General features: G+C 34.6%; 1 protein-coding gene across 1 annotated transcript in view; it reads right to left on the reverse strand.

Annotated features, from left to right (window-relative positions):
- Window positions 1-575: 575 nt before the first annotated feature.
- The window catches only part of LOC140145419 (uncharacterized), a 40,251-nt gene continuing 20,070 nt past the window's right edge, over window positions 576-20,756 (reverse strand). The window contains 7 exon segments of the mRNA XM_072167139.1: window positions 576-2,295; window positions 7,093-7,271; window positions 12,600-12,764; window positions 13,793-14,146; window positions 17,442-17,562; window positions 17,780-17,871; window positions 19,520-19,637. Coding sequence (XP_072023240.1) covers window positions 2,047-2,295; window positions 7,093-7,271; window positions 12,600-12,764; window positions 13,793-14,146; window positions 17,442-17,562; window positions 17,780-17,871; window positions 19,520-19,637 — 1,278 coding nt within the window. The 3' untranslated portion in view covers window positions 576-2,046.

Here is a 20,756-nt window from a genome sequence, read left to right on the forward strand (position 1 = left end):
AACATTAACATTTACCAAATACAACAATATCATATGTATTTAAATATGCCATTCACAATAGAAAAATGACGGTACCATAGTGCTTATAATTACAAGATGCGTACAATGAGTTCATTATAACAAAAAAAAGTATTAAGTGATGATGCTATTTTGATGTTCACTACAGAAGTACTGGTGTGGTAGGATTAATTAATTGCAATAGCAATGATGTGTACACAATATTTGCAATCATATTTGAATATATTACCCTGCACTAGACATTACATCATCATAACAAGTGTTCCTTTGCATTGGATATCTGGATCATAATTCTATGGAATTTCTTTATTTGATAATAATATGTAATTTCCCTGGGCCTCAAGGATGATTGTGTTTTCAACTGGTTGAGTTTCCCAGGTTAAAGAAGAAATATAGCGAACAAACAAAATACAAATGTAATGAGTGCAGCCTACAAGAGGGGACAAGACCACCAGCGTCTGCGTAAATTGTTCCAAAGCATAATACATCATGTGGCACGGTCATTGTAAAGCATACATTTAGCTACGTCACAAGACACAGTCATTATACTTAAAGTTGTTATCTGTGATTAGATTAAACACATCACATATATTCATGAGATTATGAATGCTGGTCGCGGAATTCAACCAGCTACACGGTTTGTGTTACATCATTTCTTCTAGGGCATAATTCTTTCACGGCACAACAAAGTTAATGATCATCACCTACTACAGTGTTGGATATTTGGGATAGAGACAAGTGGTGTCATTTGCAGATCTTAATGTATGTACTGGAACATAAAACAAACATGTGTTGATCGATCAGATTATTCAATGATTTGCATATACATTCACACAGCATTTTTAACATCAATTGCAAATCAACCCACCTCATCTACCTCATCTCAAGTACCCGCTGTGGTATTCAGTATGTGTATGAAACCAAACATGCCCTCAAAACAAGACTTTATGGTCACTTGTCTGATATCAGAACCAAAAAAGACAAAGCTAATGCCAATCACTTCAACTCTCCCAATCATAGCATCAAAGATATTTCCGTTACAGGCATAGATGCTTCCCATAAACTTTTAAACTCTTCCTCTTGCCTCACCAAAGAAAGTTTCTGGATCCAGCAGCTTCGCTGTCTGACACCCCTTGGGCTAAATATTGAGGAGTAATTTTGCGAGGGCAGCTAAAGCTGCCTGAGTTGAATCCCTAATTGCACTACAGTTTTGAATGGATTAGAGCAGCATAAAGTGAGGTCTAATAATACATAAATGTGACATTTTGTTGTCATATTATTGTGGCTATGCATAATTTGTCATGGCCCATTTTATCACAATCACAGTGAAATTTTAGGCTGATATGCGTGCTGTTTTTATAGGGGTAAAATAACATGTTGCATGATATCTGGTTGCGTAATTTTCAAGTGAAATTGAGGGCTGTGCAATACTTATGTGTTCCCCCGAGTGGCGAATTTTTAAAATGGTCTGTCACAAATCGCTTGCCTCTCCCCCTCTTGACATGCCAAAAAATCTTTGTCCTTCCCACCTTTCAACATGCCAAAAATTCTCCCCCATTTTGACATCACAAGGAAATCTGAAGTTGCCCCTCCCCTTTAAAAAAGATTTTGGGAACCCCAATTTAAAACTTGAAATTGTCTAATCACATGAAGCGAGCATAGCAAGCTCAAAATTGTGCACATTTCAACATTCTCTAACATGTTTTGAAACGGTGCACAAATATCTGTGCCGAAAATTGCTTGACCCCTCCTTTTGCCTCCACAAAATATACACCCACCCCCTTGTTTCATGCCAAAAAACTTTGTCTCCTTTTTAGCCTAGAGTATTGCACCACTCCTTCAAAATGGCTTATCAAAATTTACACTGTTGAAATAGAGATTACATGACATGTTATATATTCCTTATTGCTTATCATTGGTTAAAAATATCATAGCAATAAACAATTTCTAAAAAAAATACTTCTTGCAATAAAATGTAAAGAAATACAAAGAATTTGTTGTATTGATTGGTAATATAACAGCTGAGATCTAACCATCTGCATTGTCATCTTCAGATTCATATTCACTCTCTATGTTTTCATCAGTCTTGTCTTCCTCTTCAGCATCTTCCCTTTGTGTTAAAACATTCTCCGACAAAATATAGTAGTCCAGCTCCAGTTGAAGATCATCCCATTCATGTTTAAGTGCTTTCCTAAACATAATAGTCCCTTTGATCAGTTGATCTCTTGCGTGCACCATTCCTTTTCTCCTCATCTCAAGTTTACCATCCTTGCCATACTGCAAAATAAAAAAAAATCAAGTGGATTATTAATTAAATTGTGTGATGTGTAAAATGTGTCAATGATAGAGGGCTGGTTCTCAAACCACAATCCTTGAACAAGTTCCATGAGTCTGGCCTCCTTTTTTGACCATCTGCTTTAATTTTTTCTCAATCACTTTTAGTTTCAGGATAAATAGGGACGGCAGTCTCAAATAGGTCATCCTAATATAGTGAACCTGGTGTACTATAAGTATCTCATTTGTTAAATTTATTTTTCCATTTTCAAGTTGGTCTCAAATAACCTTTGACCTCAATATGCTAATGTGAACACCACTATTACATAAAAGTTACTGTATTGCAGCCATAGCCGGAGTCTACCTGCAATTTGAGCCCATGTTTAATGGTCGCACCATGAGTTTTGAAATATTGAACGAGACGTAGAAGAGTCCAATATTTTAAAACTCATAGCGAGACCAAATATTCGGGCTTAAAGCATCCAATTTTACCATTATTATGTTTTGGATCCAATAATTTCACCCACTGGGATACATCAAAACATAATGGATGCTATTTGTTTTGAACTGTTCATATGAGACCGGATTTTTTATATTTAGCTATTTTACAAGTTGGCCTCAACTGATCTTTGACATCTGCATGTGTGACCATTGATACCACCAAGGATACACAAGTGTACCCATAATGTAGATATGACACAAGTTTGATTGCAATACGGCCCTGATTTGGTAAAACGATCTAACTTGAAATTTGGACATTTTGAGATAAATAGTTGTGATTTCAAAATAACTCAACAAAATTAGCCAAATTTTTGCAAATTAAAAAAGATTTTTATATTTTCTAAGATACTAGATTTGTTTAGTAATTTATTTTATTCAAAAAGAAAAACATCAAGTGTTCAAAAGCTCTTTTTCCTGAAACAGCGATTTTCAAGTTAGATCATTTTACCAAATCAGGACCGAATAGTATTTGAACTGTTCACCCGAGAGCATTACATCAGAACTTTCAATCAAACTTCAACCAAGTTGCCACATGTAGCCACACACACATCCACCTGTACCCATATATATATAAGCCATCAATACAGAAAAGTGATTACATAGTCTCTTATAAGGGTGCATGCCACTAAATCCGCATGTGAAGCTCCGGTAAAGGTTTATCACAACTATAGTCCCAACTTTGCATAAAAAATGTGCAAAATCGGTACAATATTAACAATTTTAGTGTTGCAAATCGTGTTTTGCTAGAACTTGTGAACGTGATCTCTACTAATTTGAACAGAAAACGCGAAAATTTGAGTGATGTTTACGATGATGAGCGCATGAACACACAAGGTCAATACGCGGTTAGCAGTCGGACGTAAACACGGGAAAATCTGGTCTACTTATATAGCGCTATTTTTCTTCAATAGTAGACCTAAAATATGGTGTCATTTTCAGATATGTTATGCAGAATTTTGTTCTGATTAAGATGATATCAAATATATATTTCAAAGTAAGACGTAACTCGACTTATAGCCTAAAACGTGACCCCTATTTTGCACGTAAAGTCTATGGAAAGCTATTTTGTGGCATGTACCCTTTAAGGAGCAATTCCATGCGTTTTCAGCGCGTCTTTATCTATTTAAAATGCACGCGAAGAAAAGAGGAGGGACATCAACAAGCGCGTTCATGGACGCCGCATGTTTTTTCGCTGTATGTGCGTTTGCATGAATAGGCCTGCTTTTATTTCCAATTTAATAAAAGTTCCGATTTTGGTAGAAATTTTAAACATTTTGATATGAATATAGATGAGTTTCAAAATATTGAAAACATTGTTTATTGGTGTTTAAATTACAAAGAAGTTTTTCAATTTCTTTGTTATTTTTTAACCAATTTTTTGTCATTTAAACTCAAGTTTTGGCCTTCAATTTTAATAAAATTACATAAAAATTAGATTTAAGATATTTAAGTTTCTAGTTTGCTTTATTTATACCACTGTCAAGTATTTTAAATTGTTATAACATTCAAAGTTTAATTTATATTAATATTTAATTTCAAATAGCCATCATTACATTTGCTTTTTGAACAAAACGGGTTAAAAGTGACGCTGGGGGGGGGGGGGGTAGGCCTACTTGATTGACATTTCTTGTCTTTTTAAATATTCTGCAGGTACTGAGAATGTTTTAATTTTGAAGTTATGCACTTGTCAAAGATGTTCAAAGAACGTTTACTCTTAACATCAATTAATATCTCATGAAAATAGTAAATCAGCAACCATTGTGCATTCATGTGCATCAAAATGACGAAAAATGGCAATTGTCGGCTATCATGCTTGTGCTTGAAATCGACATCCTGTCTAAAGTATGAAAGAAAATAACCCAAAATTTCTTACAATTAATTCAAAATGTAGTGAAAAAGATAACAAAATCATTTTCAAGGCCTAAAAACGATGTTTTAGCCTCTTCAAGGGTGCATGCCACTAAATCCGCATGTGAAGCGGTTTCCGGTAAAAGTTTATCACGACTATAGTCCCAACTTTGCATAAAAAATGTGCAAAATCGGTACAATATTAACAATTTTAGTGTTGCAAATCGTGTTTTGCTAGAACTTGTGAATGTGATCTCTACTAATTTGAACAGAAAACGCGAACATTTGAGTGATGTTTACGATGATGAGCGCATGAACACACGAGGTCAAAACGCGGTTAGCAGTCGGACGTAAACACGGGAAAATCTGGTCTTTTTATATAGCGCTATTTTTCTCAAAAAGTAGACCTAAAATATGGTGTCATTTTCAGATATGTTATGCAGAATTTTGTTCTGATTCAGATGATATCAAATATATATTTCAAAGTAAGACGTAACTCGACTTATAGCCTAAAACGTGACCCCTATTTTGCACGTAAAGTCTATGGAAAGCTATTTTGTGGCATGTACCCATAAGCGAGACTAATCAGTTGTAAACATTCCTTACAAATTTTACATCAATTAAAAAATAATTAAATACTTTGATTATGGTGTTTTTAAACGATTGAGTACTTGATTATAAAAACAATTAGTTTTGTATTAATCGATATATGCTGAGATAATTAAACCATTTTGATTTTATGTAGCAATGACTCTCTCCTATTTCAAAGAATTAATGCTTCACAGAAATACACCAAAATATGGATAAAATATATTTAAAAAGCATTTGTTGGTAGAATTGTGTGATTTAAATTAGTATTAAGTACATAAGAATATACGTTTTGGAAAGTCAAACTTATTTTAACAGAGTGGGTTTTTTTTATCGACACAGAGGTTTTCCTTTTGTAAAGAAATTAATTTCATAGCACATCAAAATATTTCAGGACTGTAGTAGTGACATGACCAACCACTGACCCCACGACCAAAAGACAGAAACAAACTTGGTCCATCTTTCCAAGACCGATTTTAATAACAGCCCAATCAATTATACAATCACATATTCCAATTGATGTACGAGGGGCGGTCAATAAGTTCATAAAACAAGGTACATGCATTTGAAAGAGTACTAGCCAATCTCTTTCTCTCTCACTCTTGAACATGGTCACTGCATATTTTTTGCACCTGTCTCTATTTTTCTTGAAACCTTATGTCAACAAATTGGAAGTCTTCCGATTGCTCCATGAGCCACTCTTTAGTGAAGGCTCAGCAGCATTGATCACCAGCAAACATGATATTATGAAGGTAGGACTTAAAATTTTGAAATAGGTTTCGCTAAATGGAAGCCATGCCTTGACCACAATATGTTTACTTTAGTTATCTGACCCATCTGTCATGAATGGCAGTTTGAAAAACTGAGAATAGTGCACGGGACACAATCCAAGAACATTCTACCACCAACCTTCTTCACTTGATGGCTTACCTCAATTTTGCTATATGCCTGAATCTCAGAAAACAGCGATGAATACCTTGACCGAGTGATGATCTTTTTAGGGATGGGAGATCCAGGTGCTTCCACTGAATGGACTCATATTTCAAGTGATTAATGTATGTCTTATCACCTTTTGCAAAATATAAATGAAACTTGTCGCGGTCCATATTCTAAGTGTATAGGAGGTGTGGACCTGATTATGTCAACTGGTATACATTTTTTGCATGAAGAATCTGGGACCCCCATTTAGAAGACAACCGCGAATACCCAATGTTAATTGATTGATGCTGAAAACATGTTCAGCAGAGTTGACATATTTTGCGGCTATCATCTATCTTGTTTGTTTCTTTATTCATTATCAATACCACTGTACTAGCATGTATATCATTAGTGGGGACATTAGCAAGTCTTTTGGACCATGATCTTCAAGGACGCTCATTCCTTCCTGGAACTCGAATGGACATTTCGTTGCTGTTGAATATAAAGGACTTCATCATCATTTACAACAACTGCATTATTAAATTTCATTTGAGTTCTCACCTCCATCTGAAGCAAATTACATGATGACCCTGTGTTCACTTTTGGTAGTACCTGTGAATTCAAAGAGGTAGGATTCCTCTGCAGATTGTCATAACCATATACAGTGATTCAAAAATCGAATATCTTTGCAATAGTGTTTTGAAGGAACAAAGTTTCAAATGAGACTAAATTCATTACCGTGCAACAAAGAAGTATACCTTGTCCTACGAACTTTTTGACCGGCCCTCGTACATCTATAGGTAGATTAAGTCATGCAATATCAAGATTCAACTGAAGATTAAGAATTGATGCATAATATTCTGTTGGGTTTGTTTTCTGTAACCAGGGTAAGGTTAGTTTGAATTTAAATGAGTGCAGTGTATTAAATTGTGAGCTGTCACTTACATTTCTAGTTAGGAATTCAATGTCACTTTCTATTCCATCACAAACATCCATGTAATACAGCAGATAGTTATGCATGTCTTTCTTGATCAGCGGAAGCTCCTCTGCTAGTCTCTTCTTTAACATTTCAATGTCCACAGCTTTCTTCTTCAGCACTGTCGTGGCTTCCATCATACGCCCATCTACATGTAGAGTGAAAGTGTTTTGTAAAGAAATTAAAGTTGATATTGAGCAAAGTATACATGCATTATACACAATCTAAAAATTGTATATTTACAAATAAGTACACACTCCTTTTGATTCAATTAGGGTAAAATGCAATGCAAAGATCCACTACAAACCTATTTGAACCAATACAATTTGCAGTGTTATGTGTCAGAATTAAGGTGTGGTTTTTGTTGTTTCAATGTATTGTACATTTATATGATCACACATACAACTACCGTATTTGTTCCAATAAGCGCCCATGCCCCGATAAGCGCCAACCCAGTGTATTTTCAATTTGCTAAAGGGTACCATATATACTACCATTAATGTTGAAGTGACAGATAGACATCTATAGAGTGAAATAACTGGAGGACTACAAGTCCTGTGTAAATTTGCAATACATTTTCTGCATCAGAAAAGCTACCAGAACATCTCGGGACCTTTTATAACATACATGAATTTGTCTGTAATAAACACCTCTTACGAAAAAATTAGGTAATCCAGGTAAAAAATAAGCGGCCACCCAAAATGACTTTGTTAAGCGCCCTGGGCGCGTATTGGAATGAATATGGTATATATGTTATGCTGTCAAGTTGGGACACTCTTTTTTGACATACTGTTTTTATGTACTTTAGTATATAAAAGTATACATTGGTGGAAAGCATAAAGAACATTGATTACAAATACAATGCCCTCAAAATGAAGTTAATATTCAGGGTGTACTAGGTATACAGGGTGTAACAATGAAATTTTAATGAACATGTGGTATAGTTGTAGGAGTGACTATTTCTTTTCAGGAGTATTTTCTCAAGCTGATGACCACAAAATCAAACAGAGCTTGAAAAGGCCCACCACTTTATATATTGGATGTGATGCTTACTTCTACGTACACCGGGTGATAGAAATTTGCTTCAGACCTATAGTTAATTACTCAAATTAGTGCTAATTTATAGCCTACTAACCTACTTAGCTGATAAATACTTTTAAATGACTGCTTTCAGTCATAAATACTTGCTCTAAACCACATGTTCCAAAATACATCCAGTATCACATTGTTTTGTTACTTTCAGACTATTACTTGCAATTCGGAAAATTGACTGTTTTACATAGAAGCATATGAGAAAAGGCATGGACGAGCCTGTACACATGCTCGTTTGTCTAATTAATGAAATGAAATTACACAAAGTGCATTATTTTGTAATCATTTAGTTGCTGTAATTACTGCATTGGTACTAAATAATAATTGTGGGATAAATCAAGTCAATTACATAAAAGGGAAAGTATGTCATCATGCAATTTGTTGTAAACTTTGTCTAAAGACTTTCAGCTTAGTTTGTCAGCTTAATTGATCATCAAATCCTGGGTTTGGTGTCAAATTAAAAGAAAGAACTAAGCTTACAAACAAGACCAATATGAATGGTATACAGCAACTATATTCATCTTTATTTTGAAAATATAATTATCAGCAAAATGTCATACCACCCATGTCACCTTGCTTATTAATGGTCCTAATATATATAAAGACACATTCATGACCATATGCAATTTTATTTTAAATTAAATAGCTTTAGTATAACTGTGTTGCCTCAACATATTATTCACAATATTATGCTAAATGGTGAATTACACTTGTGAGTATTTGCCTGTAATTTAACTTGAGTATGACCTCAATTTATGTTTCACTGGTTATTTTAAAGTGGTAATGATATTGGCTCATAATAAAAGCTGTGAATAACAATAATAATTATTAATACAGTACTGACGCTGAGTATAGTCACACCCGTTTTTGGGTGAACATTTTTCAAAATTGGGGTGGGACTATACTCGAATTTTTTTTCGGTTTTGCAGTGTCCCTGGACCTAGACCTAAATGCTAGGATCATTCATGGTTGAAATAAAAAAAAAAGAAAAAAAAATTCAAGATGTTTTGTATTTTTAATATGAAAATTGATAATTTGTATTCATGTCATAGTCTATTAATGATTCCAAAATGCATTGAATTTGAATGCTAGCACACTGTTGTTTGCTTACCAAATAGCAATCAATTAGTTGTTATTTAATTAAATTGTAAAATGTTGATAGTCCATTCAGTCGCTCGCATCACATACTGTCGTATCTCACGAAATCACAATTGAAATGCTTTTGGAATACATTTTTTATTTTGTGCTATGTATATGTTGCTTTTCTATAAAATTGTATGTTTTCCATCTTTTATTTAAAAATATGACATTAAAATCATAGATCATAGACATTTTCCCATACCAAGTTTGATATAATATTGGATGGCTGAGCATGATACCATAACATGTATATTGGTATTGCGTATTTTATCACTTTTGTCTAGGATAAATGTTTGTAGTTAAGCTGTAATTTAAGATTTTGTAAAATCCTCTCTGTGTATTTTATATATATATTTTTGCTGTTGTAGAGTAAGAGTTTTCTGTAAAGCGCACTGAGACCTTGTTACTTGCGCTCTATAAATGTCTTTTTATTATTATTATTATTATATTGGATGAGTCATAAAAATATCGGACGAGCCAATGGCGAGTTCGATATTTGTATGACGAATCCGATATGTTATGGTATCATGCGAAATAAGCCATTCAATATTATCATTATTAGGTTTTCTTAACTCCTAATAACCCTGAAAACATAATAATGAAATTGATCGGTTATTGCATTTAAGCTGCAGAGTGGATCAATGAAAATGAGCTCAGTAGCGATCGTTTTTTGTTGAACCAGGTGGGGGATTGTTAAGTTTTAAATGGAGAAACTCAGGAAAAAAAGGGGGGAATCCGAAAAAGTTGAGTGGACGCGATGGGGGGAACACAAATTTTTTTATCAATATTTTTCCAAAACGCCCCGTAAGTAACGATCGGTCCCTTATGACGCTACGCCAACGAGCCAAACAGGTTGACAGTCACACTCTGCCATAAATTCTGTGCAGAATTTCTTAAGATCATGGAAATGACATACGTATATTGTGCTTGGGAACAAACATGATATCTACAACAATGATTTACCATTCCCCCTCCTCATCAATCAATGTTGGACACATCTGGGAAACCGCTTAAGACAATGGCATTTCTCAACATTGCACTGGGGAAAGTGGGTGAAAATTTTCCATTATTTACATGCAAGCGTAAATGAGCCAGAATTGAAAAATCAAAGCAAGCAGTGGAAGCATCATGGATCTCCACCTCCAAGGAAGTTCAAGCAAGTGGCTTCTGCAGGAAATGTCATGGCCTCTGTTTTTGGGATAGCATGGGTGTCATTATGATTGACAACCTTCAAAGGGGATGAAACCATCACTGGAGAGTACTACAGTAGCAGCTAAAAGAAGCCATTAAAGAAAAATGCAGAGGAGAGTTGCGGGCTGAGGTCCTTCTGCTGCAGGACAATGCCCCTGTCCATGGAGTGCAAGTTGCAGTGGCTGAAGCTGCCTGTTTCCAAAACTGAAATCCGAAATTCGTGTACATTCAATATGAGTCAGATAATGATGCCATTGAGGCCGTGGAGTCCTACTTGGAGGCCCAAAATGAAGTTTTCTTCCACAAGGGCTTCAGAATGCTGGAACACCATTGGGCAAAATACATTGAGGTCAAGGGGGACTATATTAAGTTGAAAAATAATTTGGAACCAAGAGTCTACTAACAAGCCTTCTTGTTGAGGCTTAGAACTTTTTGATGCACCCTCGTACATGTATGCACCGCATATATGTGCAAGGGCCAAAAATTCACCATATAACTTAATAATATCATTAACATTACACTAATTACTAGACTCTATTTAGTTTTGACATCTGGTGTATTTGTAGTACATAACAATACAAGTACATACAATGTATGCCAAATATGAAAATTAAGATATGTGGTGCAAGTGATGATTTGCTATCTGAAATGGTGGCAGTATGATATATATGGTTTAAAATAAAATAATGCATCACTTATCAAGTTTGAATAAATAAAGAAAGAAACTAAAAAGCGCTGATAATCATGATATGTACTATCAATACAAGGATCATTCAATAAGTTCTACCTCCACTCTGATAATGTTTGTTTTGTAAATGCTATAGTTTCTATAAACTTGACATGATTATACAACGGAACGTCACCCAAAATTGCTGCAAATGTATATTCATACCTTTTCCAGATTTTTTGTAGGTGAACCAATATCACATTTGATAAACCGGAAATGGTAAACAGAAGTAAAACAATTTAATGGAAATTTGTGTGTGTCCACAAGATTGGCTCAATTATGCATGCAGTATTATTATGCTAGCATATTATAACTGCAGAAATAACATCAAGTGTATAACAATGTATAAAGATAACCAGTTTTATATGCCTCATACATTATAGAGTCCTGTCATCTGACTGGTTAAAAGTGTGGTCACTGAATTAGCTATGCCCTCACAATGAACTATGCCCAGTCATGAAAACAAACTTGTAATTGACTGGTGTGCATTCCGATGCAAATATGGCGCGGTGGCCAGTGTGCGCGTAGTTTGTTTGACGCATAACACAGAGCTTACTAATATTTATGATTGGAACAATTAAGCACTTTGCGCCAATCAAACTCTACACAATCGTAACATCCATGTACATCCATTTGGTATATAAAACATATATTTGTATATTATCAAAGCATAAGAATCTGCATAATGACAATCTGTACAAAATTACTTTTAAATTCTGTCTGAGAGTTTGAAGTTAAAAACAAAGACACCCAATCGACTTTTGTTGCTTGCTATTTTCAAATTAGTGTCCTTGTTGTTCAATTACGGAGGGCTATTTGCATGCAGGTTTAATTTAAGAACACATTAAATCTGATTGCAGACGTTCTTATCTACTCTAAACTTTTCGTTGGTTAAAAGTGGTACAGCTAGCTTAGTGCCAGAAGAAGGTAAGTGCCATCTGCTGCCCTGTGAACATTTTGGCAATTGACACACAGAAAATAGTACGGTACTTATCTATTTGCATGGCAGCTACATGTGTCACCTATTTCATTTACTCACTTCTCGCACTGAGCTGACATATTATCAATATGTTTCCTTATGTCAGCTTCAACTTATGCCAGCTGAAGAGACCAAATCATATTTTATGGTAACTTTTTTTTTCAATTTCCGCAGTCCCAAATCCTGTTTTCATCTTTATTTTGCTTACAACAAAATAAAAGATATTAAAACAAAAATTTCCCACACGCTAAATGAATGGGCTGCCAGTTGCAGAAGCCGAGGATGTATGCAGAACTTTTTGAATGACCCTTGTAGAATCCACATGCATGTAAATTTTATCAACCAACCTGAATTCCATGGAAATGTACGCTTTTCAGCTTGCTGTACTGTGCATGTGTACTCCGGGTGAGAAGAGAGCTCGCTGACCTGTCTGTGTACATCCAGCAAAGCCTCAATCTTCTTTCTCTCTTTGATGTTTTTATTGCGGAGTTTTATTCGCCGTTTTGAAGAGTCTGCAAGTAAATGGTATGCTAATGGTTACAATGGCAGCAACAAAAATCTTAAGTAAATGTTTAAAATTAGACAATTTATTATCATGCAAATTCAAGACGTATCAAAATTATTTATTCCAATAAATTACAACTGCATGATTATCGACAAGATGAATAGATGAAATTATGCCATAATAATCCTGGCTATTTCAAGAGAATCCAGTATTGCATATTGAAAAGCTTGCCAATAAACACCACAAGTGATGGCTACGAATCAGTTTGATACTACCTGTAGCATTCAAATATTGCAGTATCCAACTTTAATTTTAACACTGAAGAAAATTGATATTGCAGACATTTGCAATATGTTGATTCTAAAGCTGCATGTGCCTTTTATCAGGACTCTCATTTCTTATAATGCCTATCTTGTACAACAATTTAAGTATTAATAACAAAAAACAAAACAAGATTCTCAATTAGGCCGTATAAAATTAATATTTTGGTTCTCGTCCAGAGGATTTTCATGAATTGATGAGGGAGGGAGGTGTTTTTTTTGTTTTGTTTTTTTCAGTGTAAAATCAGCACTGTAGTTTTCGGTCTTTTCCAACAGTGCTCGAGGAAACGATGAGGCACTTTTTTTTTTTTTTTCAAATGTGAGATTCTGAGGATAAACCCCTAGAGTACCACAAAAAGACTTGGAAGTGGTCCTTGTTCTCTAATAAACTTATTTATATGTATGAAAAATTCATAAATCATTCCAAAGTCTAAAATAATTGAAAAATCTAAAAAAAAAAAAAAAAAAAATCTGACAAATCCCAGAAATTGAGGAGGGAGGGGGCGAGAACCAAAACATTAATTTTATACGGCCTTATGAAAGATATACCAATTAAGGATGAAAAATATGCTTTGATAAACAATTTCAGATAATATCCTATAAATTAAAATTATTATGATCTAGGCAACAGAGCATTATTTTTTTTATTTACAAGTTAATCCAATACATTTTGTTTTTTAAATTTTAAGCACAAAATGAGGATGTTTTTCCTTACCAGCTTCTTTCCCAGATGCCACTTTTCTGACTTCTATACTGTAGCAAGTGGCCTCAATTTCCTGTTGTAGCGAGTGTTGTTTGCAATCTGCGACTTCTCTCTGTCCTCTCTCAAATATTTCTTCTTCTGTCAGAGAGGGAAATTTCTGTAATAAGACTGCTTTCCTCAGAAGCAGTTTTTCCTCATCAGATACATGTTTGGTTGCTTCTGAGAAAAGCAGGCTTGTCCCGGTTAGATGTGCCATGGTGTCGTTGACAGTTGTGGTATAGCCACTCAAACTCCTAACACCTTCGATCTTCTGTGCTACTTGAAAAAATTCGGAAGCATCGCTTCCATTCGCAATGTCACACTGTCCTAATAAATTATAAGATATGAAAAGAAAAGAAAATTTGCATTTTTTTATGAAAATTTATTTTTTGGGGATATAGTGCATTCACAATATATTTTCTTCCAAACTGCTATCGGAACATTAATCTTGATTTTCCCATGTTTCATGTCATTAATGCTAAAATTTTGTATGTGATACAACTTTCAATGTAAAGGCACCATTCCTATCTGTCAATGCAAACTCTGTAGAATACAATGTTCATTGAGTAAAACATAATGCACCGTGAGCATTGCAAAAAGTTTGTACAATAATGCTTACAAACACTAGAGTTTACTATGATTATATCACTGAAATAATTAAAGCAACAACAACAACAACAACAACAACAACAACAACAACAACAACAACAACAACAACAACAACAACAACAACAACAAAACAAGTCATATTATCAAACCAAATATTAGTGTACAAAAATAACATATTTCCCTTTCAAATTAAGTGCAATTAAGTCCACTGGTGAGTAGATACGGCGCCCAGGCAAGGATACAAAATGATAGTGCCCCAACCTGAATTTATTAGTTATTGTTGACCCCAAAGTTTTTGCCCAGAGCGCTAAAGAATATAAAAAATGAGAAGGGCGTTTGGGTAAAAATTTGTCAATAAGTCAGCATGTGAAGGTTTTCACAGATCACATCCACATATTTGTAACGCATGCAAAGAGAGAGACAAGAGAATGGAACTAGATTTGTAGAAATAGTAAGTGCACAGTGATACGTGTTAATCCCTCAGAACATACAGTATGCTCAGCATGGAAGAGCTGTAACAAAATTGAGTCCACTAGCTTTCAATATTAAAATTACTTTTTTTTTTTATACCAAAAGCATTAATTCTGGGGGTTTTTTTTCAGGTAAGATGGCTAAATAACAAATAATTAAAACTTTTAAATATTCACCTTGTGAACACCATGTAAAGCTCATTTGACATAGGAATGTATTATTTGTTATGTTTAATTTTCAAATTTGATTATCATTTCTAAAGAAGAACAAAATATATAGAAACAGTAATTCATACTTAGTCAGTATGAATTGTCTAGTTCGTAAACATAATCTGATTGGACAATCAAATATTTTCGGTGCCGTCTATCAGGCCGTAGAAGACCCCACGGCATGATGAGTGTTGATAATGCGTAACATGCTTGTAGAGGTGCAAGTAATTATCGCGTTGTATGCGTATAGACTAGTGCGGAATACTTGCACACGCTAGCAGTACACGCAACAGAATACATGAAGTTGTGAACAAGTTTCGTTCATTTTATAATAAGGCAAGTTTTTGTGACGCAACTTAATTTTTGCTTTAAAAATAGTTTACAGTTATTAAAATAATATTTAACTGACTAAATTAAAGAATGAGAATAAACGATAGGAATTTTTATTTTTACTATCTATGGTAGATGCGCCGGCATCCACTACTCAAAATATTGGACCTGCATGTTTATTCTCTAATTGGTGATGATGTACACACGGTCATTGTGTGCAAGTCCAATTGAAATACATCAGCATACGGGAGAAATCATCATACAAAGCCATGGTTAATGCCTGTTCCAAGTCTCTGTTCCAAACTTTGGAACAAAAAGGGTCTAAACTCCTGTTTTGTACATGTGTATAAAACTGGCATTGGGCTATTCCAGAATTTTCCACCCCCCCCCCAAAGATGACAAAGTTAAATTTAAAACAAAATGTGGGATTTCCCATGAATAATTTTGCAAAGTTATATGTGATTTCCTGAGCCACCCATAACATAACAATGGGATTTCCCAGCCAAAATAATATTTAGAGTGTACATTTGGAAATTGGGATTTACATGCATTACATCAAAAAGTTATCTGAATTCCCAATTTTTTACATTTTGATGTGTATCTGGACAGGGAATGGGATGTTCTTTAGACATTTCCTGATGGGAATTTCCAAGCAATATTGGGGGGGGGGGGGCTGTGGGAAATCCCAATGTCATCTTGGGGGTGGACACTTTCTGGAATAGCCCATTATAACCAAGGCTGACAAAGTGCATGGGAAGAGAGAAAAAGAGAAAGGACAGCAAAATAATGGATAGGAGAGTATACAAGAGTGGATAGCATAGGAAAGGAAAGGAGAAGAACTGGGGGAAGAAAAGGGAGGATATGATAGGATTGGACAGGAAAGGATTGGTGAGTGGAGTGGAGGAGAGGATAGGGGAAGAGAGGAGAGGATAGGAGAGGATAGGGGAGGAGAAGAGAGGAGAGGAGAGAGAGAGGAGAGGGAGGGAGGGAGAGGAGAGGAGAGGAGAGGAGAGGAGAGGAGAGGAGAGGAGAGGAGAGGAGAGGAGAGGAGGAGAGGAGAGGTGAATACTATAATAGGATAGGATAGGAAGTGCGAGTGGAGTGGAGGAGATTTGAATAGATCAAACTCAAACTTTTCGGACATAATGACCCATTGTGACCGAACACAGAAATGGTTGACATTGTTCATTGAATAAGGTGTGTAAAAAACAATGTTAGACCACTAATAATCTTTAAATAACCATTGAAGAAATCACTGCATCCAAATGCATATGGAGGGAGGGTCAAAAAAGTTGTATGATATGACATGTGTACATGAATGGTAAGTATTCAATAATGTACTCTCAAGCTTCAAATCAGCACAATTCATGTATATGTGCACATTGCAATTTGGGGTAACAATATGACTTTAGCGAGTAATACCCCGGTAACTTCAAACAGTCCCGTGGCAAACAGGGTGTGGCAGTCTGTTAATAATAATAATAATAATAATAGGCCTACTATATGATAATGCTACATGTGAAGGGTTTTCACATATCATATAACATGATGTTCAATTAAATTTTAAAAAGTAAAGAAAAAAAATTTAATTGCATTAGCAATGGAAGGGGGATGTATCCCCTATGTCAACACCTAAAAATCCTAATACATGTAGAATACAAAATGAAGCAATGACTGCCCTAGTGTAGTTTAGCCCAAATTTATATGCAATTAATATTGGTGATCACAAGTTGCAAACACCCCTCTTCAGTTTGATCTGCCATGTAGGCATGGCCTACCTAAAATTTGTCTGAATGACAATAACATTCATTGTGCAAATATACATTATATCTAGAATTGTTTGGTGATACCGACATGTTGCAATGGCTGAAAAGTATTAAATTAGCGACCTGTCACAGCAATGACTGAAAAGTCAAATCATGGTGTACATGTAAAAGAAATACAATTGCATGTGGACAGAAAAAAAACATTGGCTTCACTACGAGTACATATGAATGGTTTACCTTGGGCTAATTTGACAATATCTTCATGCCATCTCTCGATATCAGTTCTTCTGAATTCCATGCCTTCAGTCTCCCAGAATTGATTCCACTCCTGCTCAGCTTCTGCAATTCGATTTTGCACCTAAAGTTCATAATTATGAAAAGTAAAATGATGCACACGGAACATGAATGTTTATTGTAGATAATTTGTCTTTACAAATTGTGGGATAGGCTTTTTTCTTATCATCAGTATAAAAAAGGTATGGATTAATTTATAATTCACTGTCAGAAGTAGACAGTAATCTTGCAGGTACAAGAAAAACATCTATAACGATGCTTGATTGAACAGAACTACTTACATCCTTGTAACGTTTACACAACTGCGCAGCCATTGTCAAGATTTTTCTGCTATTCCAAAAGAACACATGTTCTGTGATTGTGTCGATTCTGCCTGTGTAGAGAAATAAGTATGATGAAGTAATTAAATCACAAAATGAAAAATAAATGATAGCAAATTTCAATAAAAACAGGCAATATAAATCACCCAATTCAATTGCAACAACAATATATTAATTTATGCTAATCTTTTGCATCAGCAAAACATTTTGTAATTAAATATGTTGCAACTAAATCCTATCAATATGCTATTTCAATGTGCACTTACTCCCTACACACCAAGATCAAATCCCATTTCCATTAGTTTTAAACTAATCTGTCATTTGCTTTGCCCAGCATTATGAAATAACTCCCTGTATATATTTCATCATATTTTATCTTTATCATATTTTATAAACAACATATTTTTCCAATGGTTCATTTCTTGGCTGCAAATCACTGCTCGTTGTCAAAATGGTTTATATATGGTATGTTCTTGGACCACGTGGTCAACTGTAAAATGTGGCAAGGTTGGTGAGTTTTATGTCTGTACGTAACACACTATAAAATCACTGCTCTGGGGTTTTTTTTCTCACCATTTATGGTGCTTGTAAACGTACGAGGGGCAGACAGTATGTAATGACAGTCGACTTGTAACCCCACATATTGATTATTTTTATGGCATTTCTCTATGATCACATAAACACATGAACAAATTATCACACACTTGATTCGTATAGCATTATCAATGGTCTGCGTATACCATCACTGGCTGAAAATGAGTTGTCTTTGTTAATGGAAAAAGAGGCTGAACTTAGGTATTGTTGTCCCATGGGGGCCACTCAAGTATGGTAGTGTACACATGCGTGACCAAATTTTTTTGAAACACCCCTAAACGAGTTTTTACCCTACCAGCAACTTTCCCCTTAATAAGGTAAGTTAAAATAGAATTTACCCCCCAAAGGAGTTTATGGCTAGTAATTTACAAAAAACTTGAAAAGGTACCCTAAACAAGTTCTTCAGTTTCAGAAAACTACACTTATTCTTGAAAATCTGTGTTTTTAGACCATAAATGTGTCATGTACGTAACTTGCCTTGCCTTAAAAAACACCCCTTTTTACTTGTTTTTTTTTTTTTTGACTCAAACGTACAGATCATGTGAGTGACCCCTTCCCCCCGTATTGTTGTATTATATTTTGTATTTTCTCTGGGATTGAAGTATGGAGAGTGCTGCCTTTTGGTATAGTAGTAGACATATTGGGCTAGAATTTTTTTAGTGTGGTCAAATATGTGATATTTTGGAAAAAACAAGGCTTTTCTTTAATTTATGCTACCACAGTATTTTAAATACTACATGTATATTCTAGTGCATGTTTTATGGCAAAATGTATGCCTATGATCACAGAGAAATAAAGCACTCAGTACTCACATATTTGCTTCGGCAATTTTGTAACATAATATGATGCAAGTAAAATAAAATGACTTTTACAAATATTGTTGATGATTCACATGAACTCATTTGAACTTGATAGTCTTTCTTTGAACATTTGTTCAGGCACCCCCCTCCCAAAAAAACCCCAACAACCAACAACAACAACAACAACAACAACAAGAACTGAAGTTCTACTGTTAATAATGGTACTTTTGTTTAAATGAATTGTGACTAGTCCAAAACTTACGGGTTCATTATTGTGAAATGACTAGTTTATTTTTCAAGCACTTACCTGCTGCTGACATGTTTTTAGTTGTGGAATTTAATCTTGATAAGTAACTGAACAGCTGCTCCATTTCCTCGCCTGTTCCTGTACCGGCACCTTCTTTATAGCGGCCACCCCATTTGACCTGTTTGGTATCAAAAACTCCAATTAATAGTCAATGAATATTTTAGAAATCAGTCAATATACTTCTTGAAATAGCATTTTTTATCCTTAATACTGGCATTATTCCCATTGCCTCACTATACCCACATACTTTCTTGCTTGAAAATCAATACACAAAATACATGGTATGTTAATTTTATCAATAGAAAAAACGTCAATATTATTAAATGGTATAAAGTCAAATCCATTAAATAATATTGGGGAAATTTTACGATGATTCTGGCTTCTCACAAGACTTCAACTGTATTTAAATGATTACAGTTGTTGTCGGCTATGATAGATTAATGTGAAGAAAATTTCACATATTTTGTTATTTGATGTAAAATTCGGGCGATTCCGGGTAATCATAATATTAGTGTATTTCATTAATTTGGCATTCATTCTCCATGAAACAATACTAATTTGACTGCCCTAATTCGCACTTTGGTGTAAAATAGATTTTATGCGGTTTTGTTTAGAATAGTGTATTTTTGGCAAAATAATGTAAATTGTCAGTTTTGTAGCTTGTTATCTGTTTTTGGCTATTTCTCTCATTATCATGCATTTACTTCTGACAAGTAATTGAAGATATACTACACAAATTTGGGTTAGGCAACAACCCAAAAGTTCAATGAAGTCCTATAAACGAAAGTCCTTTCGTTAGAAGGCTAACCCCCTGCCCTCTAACATAAGTGTCAAATATTACAAATTCCAACCCTATTATTCATATGATAAAGTGGCCGTCGCTATGGTACATAGGGTTGTGGAGGGGTGTGACAATACTAGGATATTGATCACGTTTATGGAAGAAACAAATATTGTATTTTATTTTAGAATATTTCCTTCATACTTTTTTGGCATGAAAATAAGTTAGGACTTGCTGGATTTGCAAATAAAAGAGAATCAAAATGTTTTACAGCTGCTTTAAAAATGAAGTTACAAGTAACAGGTTGTGAGTACTGCATGCATTCCATATTAATTTCAAACCATTTTGAAGCAACTTCTGTAAAATTTCAATATCGTACTTTGGACAATATTAAAATTTGAAAATGATATATCAAATCCTTAAAAAAGATCAACTTTGACCAATGTTTTAACTACT

Source organism: Amphiura filiformis, unplaced genomic scaffold (assembly GCF_039555335.1).
Source record: "Amphiura filiformis unplaced genomic scaffold, Afil_fr2py scaffold_260, whole genome shotgun sequence".
NCBI classification, from domain to species: Eukaryota; Metazoa; Echinodermata; class Ophiuroidea; order Amphilepidida; family Amphiuridae; genus Amphiura; species Amphiura filiformis.